The following is a 6,516-nucleotide window of genomic DNA, read 5'->3' as shown; positions in this document are numbered from 1 at the left end:
GGACATGATGTTTGAGAAAGAGTGGGATCAGCTAAGAAAAGGAAGACCCTCAGTGAGATGGACTGACACAGTGACTGCAACAATGGGCTTAAGTAAAGCAGCAATTGGTGAGAATGATGCAGTACAGGACAAGGTGGGTTCTAATTCTGTTGCTGAGTCTATGTCAACTTGAGGGCATCTAACAACAGGCTTAAAATGAACTATCTCGGAGAAGGGGTGGGGGAAATATCATCACCACCAAAAAAGAAAAGCTAAGAGTGGAGTGCATCCTTCAAACATGAGATCCTGTGCTGAGAACCTCCTAGACCCAGGAAAAAGAGGTGAGAACGTAACACCAAGACAGTACAAGATGGTAAGAAGTGGAACAGTGTGAAGGAGAGGTGAGAATGACCCCAGGATCCATCAATGTTGATGCAGACACCATGCCCAACAGAAAGGCTGAAGGGGATATTAAGGGCAATAAAGCCAAGATGAAGAATGAACCACAGAGGAGAGCCGCAAGGTTATCTGCTAAACCTGCTCCTCCAAAGCCAGAGCCTAAACCTAGAAAGAATCCTGCAAAGAAGGAAGAGAAGGTACCCACAGGGGAAAAGGGGAAGGTTGATTCTGTCAAGGATGGGAACAACCCCACAGTAGATGGAGATGCCAAAACTGACCAGGCACAGAAAGCTGAAGGTGCTGAAGATGCCAAGTGAAGTGTGTACATTTTTTTTTTTATAACTGTATACTTCTGGTGACTGAACAGTTTGAAATACTATTTTTAAATAATATTTATATTTTTTTTTCTTGTTAAACATTTTCTTCTACCCCAACCCTTCTATCCCAACCCTTGTTCCAGATTTCTGTCATACATCTAATGTCTAATTACATATTCTTTTAAAATTGTTCTTCCCCTCATCTGTTCTAATGCAGAGCTCATTATCTATCCACACCCTTCCTTTTCTATCCCTAACTTCTCCCACGCCTGTCCTTTTTAATAATTATTCAGTACTTGTCCTTTTGTGGCTGAGATAGTCCACTCAGCATACTCTCCTCCAGGCTTCCACATGTTGTGTAATATTTGATGAGTTTATTATTTTTCAATGCTGTGTAATATTCCACTCTGTGAATGTGTCATAGTTTTTCTATCTATTTGTTTGTTAATGGGCACTTGGGTTGATTCCATTGCTTTGTTATTGCTGAATTTTCTAAAAACACAGAATTTTGTTTTACCTTTTTAAAAAAACCCCAATATTGTTAGCACATGGAAAACACCATCAATTTTTTGAGAGGGAGGAAAATGGGTCCCAAAAGGTCTCTGAGTTTATGAGAGTCAAGTCTATGCTGAAGGCAGAGGGAAAAGAGAAGACAAAAATGGAGTTTTGTTTTTCCACACCACAAGGTGTTTGTGTCAAGTTCACTAATATGTCAACACCAGAGAATCCTTCCTAGTCAGAGCCAATGGGAAGTCTCTCAAATCTAGAAGATAAAGTTGTTCTTGTTTATATAAATTCAGATTCAGAGACATACTATTAATGACATTTTCCTCCTCCCCAAAAAACAATGAAGTGTATGATGTGCTAAAGATTAAATAATTAAGCTTCTAACTAAAAGGTGTGATATTAGTGACATTGTCTGATAATTTCCACACTCTGTTGGATCATGTTTATTTGGAATGGGAATAAATATAGATTTCCTCCAGTCAGTTGACCAGGTAGTTGTCCTCCAGATTTCTTGGCACAACCTGGTGAGCATGTCCGGGATAGCATCTGTTTGTTGAAATATGTCAATCTGTATTCTATCAATTCCTGGGGCTTTATTTTTTTGCCAAAGTGGCCTGCACTTCCTCCTTCATCACCATTGCTTCTTGATCATATGTAGTTTCTTGAAATTCTTCTGTGTCAGCCAATTCTTTTTGGTACAGTGACTTTGTATACTCCTTCCAACTTCTTTTAATGCTTCTTGATCATTTAATATTCTACCCATAACATCCTTAAGTATTGCACCTCGTGGCTTGAATTTGCTCTTTTAGTTCCTTCAGCTTAAGAAATGCAGAGCAATAGGAATCCAGAATTAAGGTTGCATAGAGAAGTGAACTCAGGGTGGGGGGTCGGGGGAAAGGGATGGGGGAATTGTATACTAATGAAGGAATTTTTTTTTCTTTTCTTTTCGGAGAGGGGAGCAAACTGGTGAGGAGGAGTGGGCAGGGAGAAAAGTGCGGCAATGAATGAATGGAAATCCAAAACCTCTGTAAATGTCTATGAAAATTAATAAAAAAAGAAAAAAAAGAAATGCACAGCAAGTTCGGCCCTTTTGATTTTCCAATTCTAGCTCCTTGAACATTTCATTATAATACTTTGCTTTGTCTTTCCGAGCTGCTCTTTTAAATCTTTCATTCAGCTCCTTAACTTTACTTCTTCCCTTTGCGTTGGCTTCTCGGTGCTCTAGTGCAATATTCAGAGTCTCTTCTTTTTTTTTAGGCAGCAATCAGGCTGAGTTTAATGACTGGGAGCTGGGCCAGACCATACACAGACCTTTGCCCGTCCCCTTGACTCATGGCCCTGAAAAGCCAGAAACAGTTGAAGAGAGCTGAAGTTCCTCAAGGCAGGTAGCCATGGTCCCTTGGATTTTGTGCAAAATACTAAATGCTAATTTGGCATTGAAAAGAGAAAACGGGCAGTCCTTTGTGCAGCCAGCCCAGGGTGGAAAGGAAAGTGGGTTAGGAGCCCCCTGGTCAAGGGGACAAAGGGAAGGTGGGAGGTGGAAGAAACCCCCAGTTTAGGGGGATACAGGCACAGGGCAAATTTCTGTATAATCCTCTAGGGTAGAGGGCAGACATCCAAGCAGTGGAGATTATAGGTCCTCATCTCCAATGCCCTCGAAGGCGAAATTGCCATGGACATCACTGGCACTGGCATCTGTGCTGGGACTGCCAATCCCCCGCAAGCTCACAGCACTCAGCTTGCTTGAAAGTTTGACCATGGACTGCCAGCTTGCATCAGGTGATTCAAGCAGTGGTGGGGACTTTACTGCTTGCTGACTATCTGAGCGCCTCAGGGTGCCCCCCACCCGCCGGCGAAGCATCTTCCTAATACTGCCACCAGATTTCTTCACCATTAATTCATCAACCATGGACTGCAAGCAGATGCTCATCATGATAGCCTGGGGGCTGGTGATGGTGACCCACTGAAGTCGGTCCTTGCTCATGAGGTATTCGAAAGTCAGCTCCAGGTGCACTTCCCCTCTGCCTCGGCCCGGGCTGTTTGTGCCTCCAGTGGGCAATGGCACAGAGGAGGTAACCCGCCAGCACCGCATGCGGGTCACTCGAAAGGAACCTTCACGGAGCTGCTGGCCAGGCAGGCAGAGCTGGAGACTGAGCTCACTGTTGCCTGCGCTCACCACCAAAGGACAGTCCTTCTCGGGAAAGTCAGCCACACAGGCATCAAAGCGCAAGTAGCCATAATGCCGCAGGGTCTGGGCCAGACGCAGGAACTCCTTCTTAGAGACCTTCTCTTGCAGAGACTTGAGCTGCCGGTGCTGCTCTTTGGTGACCAGGATCCACCCACGCTCAATATCTGACACAGTCTGAGCATAGAGCAGGTTCAGGCCAACCCGATTCTCCATGACATCGTCATCATAGGCAGAATCCCAGTAACTTTTCCTTAGCACAATTTTATACTCTTGACTTCGCAGACTAGTAACAGACACATAAGGCAGCTCAAACTCTTGTAACTTCCGCACAAAAGAAAAGGATCCATCCTCTTTTTCTCGAACTAGAAAGAGACTAAAGTATCCAATCAAATCATCTGGAAGATCCAGCTTGGCAGCCACTGCCTCTAAGACATCCTCAGTTTGATCTGATGTTAGCACAGTGACCAGAACTTTTTGTCCATTGCTGAGAAGCACTTCCAAGAAGACTTCTTCTGTGGGGACTTGCTGTGTCTCCTGTTGTGCTGAACGCAGGAAACTATTGAAGGTCTCACTGCTTCCCAGCAGTGGGTCTTGCCGAACAGCTTGCATGTACTTCTCTAACTGCTCCCTCCTCTGTTCTACCTCAGCAGGTGTCAGAGAGAAAAGCTTCTTTGGGGGGAATGCAGGAAGCACATTGGCCCCATACTCCTTCCGGAGCTGCTCGTGCAGCCCCAGGAGCTGACTGTAGCGCACCAGACAGTGCAGGACTCCATTCACGTGAATGTCATAGGCCACGTAGGCGGAGCCGCCGCTGTCCCCGCTGCGGGACTCAGTTTCAGGAATGGAAAAGTGAACCGCACTCGCCATCTTTAGAGGCCTGGACTCCCAGAGTCTCTTCTGACATCCATTTCGGTCTTTTCTTCTTTCTTTGTCATTGTAATGACCTTTTGGATTCTTCATGGATGATGTTCTTGATATCCTCCCACAGCTTATCTGGTCTTCACTCATTTGTGTTCAAGACCTTAAGCCTATTCCTGAGTTGGTTTTTAAATTCAGGTGGGATGAACTCAAGATGAAATTTTGATCCAGTCATTAGTTTCTGCTTACAACTGTTCCTCCTCCTTTGTGTTTCCAAATTTGAGGACTCAGCCTTAGTTGCTATATCTGTTAGTTTACTCTAAGTGTGCTTTATTGTACATTGGGCTTTTGAAAGCCTATTATATTTTGAAAGTGGATGGCTAATATTTCTTCTTAATCTGTATTAATTTGGATACTTAAAATAATTTCTGAAGTTTATTCAAAAATAACAGAACTACCAGAAGTACAAGCTGGGTTTAGAAGAAGCAATGGCCCTAGAGATAGTATCACCAATGTCAGATCTTGGCCAAAAGCAAAGAGTACCAGAGAAATGTCTATTTGTGTTTCATTGACTATGTATGTGGATCACAACATTTTGCAGACCAAAATGGATGTCAGAAGAGACTCTGAATGGGAATCCCAGAACACTTGATTGTGCTCATGCAGAACCTACACTCGGACAAGGAATTGGTCCTCAGAACAGAGCAAGGAAACTCTGCATGGTTTAAAATCAGTAAAGGAGAGTGTCAGGGATGTGTCCTGTCTCCATATTTTTTTCAATCTATATGCAGAATAGATCATATGGGAGGCTGGACTTTATGAGGAGGATTAGAGGAGGATTTATCAATGACCTATGTTATGCAAATGACACAATCCTGCATGCTGAAACTGAGGAAGACCTGAAGTATTTACTGCAGAAGGTCAAGAACTGTAGTCTACAGTATGGATCGAAGTTCAACATCAAGAAAACAAAGATTCTTACCACTGGGCCAATTGGCAGAACCATTATAGATGAAGAAGAGATTGAGGTTGGTATCATTACAGCTTACCTGGCTCCACAATCAACACTCTTTTCTTTTTTTTTCACAATCAACACTCTTGGCACCAGCAGTCAGGAAATCAAAAGATGAATTGCACTGGGAAATCTGCTGTCAGAGACCTCTCTAGAGTACTGAGAAGCAACACCTTTGAGTGTAGTGATGGAGAACAGTATTGAACATACTGCCAAGAGAACAAACAAATCTGTCCTAGAGTGGGTAAAGCCACATTGCTCGTTGGAGGCAAGAATTTTGAAGCTCTGTCTCACTTACTTTAAGCAAGTCACCAGGAGGTACAACATGCAGGAGAAAAAGATCCTAGATGAGATGGGTTTACACAGTAATTGGGGCTTTGGGGACAGGTGTGTTGGAGACAGATACTGGCTCAGGACAGGGCAGGCGTCACAGCTGTTGTACATAGGGTTGTTATGACTGGCAGGTATCATCTCTTCCTTGCACTGTGGCCTCCTCATCAGTCTCCCTGCTTCTACTCTCACTCATTTCCTTTTTAATAATAATGTATTTTATAATACTTATTATTGAAGGTATTTATAGCAAAGCACACACCAATTGAAGAGTTTCTACATGTCTGATTCAGTGACTACACTGACTACAATTTTGAATTGTTCATCCATTCTCATCCTCCATTCTGAGTTGTTCATTCTCCAATGACATAAATTCAACTACTCTCTAATATTCTTATCTAGTCTTTGTACTTAGAAGAGACTCTGAAAATTGCACTAGAGAGCAGAGAAGCCAAAGCACAAGGAAGAATTCAAGATACTAAAGAGTTGGATAGATTTCAAAAGGCAGCCTGGGATGACAAAGTAAAATATTACAATGAAATGTGCAAGGAGTTGGAGTCAGAAAATCAAAAGGGCTGAACTCTCTCAGCATTTCTTAAGCTCAAGGAACTGAAGAACAAATTCAAACCTAGAGTTGCTATAATCAAGGATGCTTTGGGCAGAATATTAAGTGATCCAGGAAGTATTAAAAGAAGATGGAAGGAATATACTGAGTCACTGTATCGAAAGGAATTGGCAGATACAGAAGAATTTAATGAAATAACATTTGAGCAAGAGCCTATGGTGATGAAGAAGTTCAAGCTGCTTTGAAGGAAATAGCAAAAAATAAGGCCCCAGGAATAAATGATATACCAATTGACATATTTCAGCTAACAGATGCTGCCTTGGATGTGCTCATCAGGTTGTGCCAAGAAATCTGGAGAACA

General features: G+C 42.8%; 2 protein-coding genes across 3 annotated transcripts; one reads left to right on the top strand and one right to left on the bottom strand.

Annotated features, from left to right (window-relative positions):
* The first annotated feature begins 422 nt into the window (after positions 1 to 422).
* Positions 423 to 695, top strand: LOC102866548 (non-histone chromosomal protein HMG-17-like). The gene has a single exon (XM_006883444.1). It carries the CDS (start codon positions 423 to 425, stop codon positions 693 to 695), a length of 273 nt encoding a protein of 90 aa, XP_006883506.1.
* Positions 696 to 2,456: 1,761 nt separating this feature from the next.
* On the bottom strand, positions 2,457 to 4,239 carry LOC102865879 (sorting nexin-17-like). 2 transcript variants are annotated; one of them, XM_006883442.1, is made up of 2 exons: positions 4,144 to 4,239; positions 2,457 to 4,107 (listed from the first exon to the last, which is right to left on the bottom strand). In XM_006883442.1, the coding sequence occupies exon 2, from the start codon at positions 3,997 to 3,999 to the stop codon at positions 2,833 to 2,835; it is 1,167 nt and encodes a 388-aa protein (XP_006883504.1). In that variant the 5' UTR covers positions 4,000 to 4,107; positions 4,144 to 4,239; the 3' UTR covers positions 2,457 to 2,832. The 2 variants fall into 2 exon arrangements, with proteins under 2 accessions (XP_006883504.1, XP_006883505.1); XM_006883443.1 differs by having other exon boundaries at positions 4,183 to 4,239.
* Positions 4,240 to 6,516: the final 2,277 nt, after the last annotated feature.

The sequence above is a fragment of the Elephantulus edwardii genome, unplaced genomic scaffold (assembly GCF_000299155.1).
Source record: "Elephantulus edwardii isolate Elephantulus edwardi_28Jun2011 unplaced genomic scaffold, EleEdw1.0 scaffold00028, whole genome shotgun sequence".
Classification (NCBI taxonomy): Eukaryota; Metazoa; Chordata; class Mammalia; order Macroscelidea; family Macroscelididae; genus Elephantulus; species Elephantulus edwardii.
Note: the sequence above shows the minus strand (reverse complement) of the source record. Positions and strands in the feature narration are given on the sequence as shown.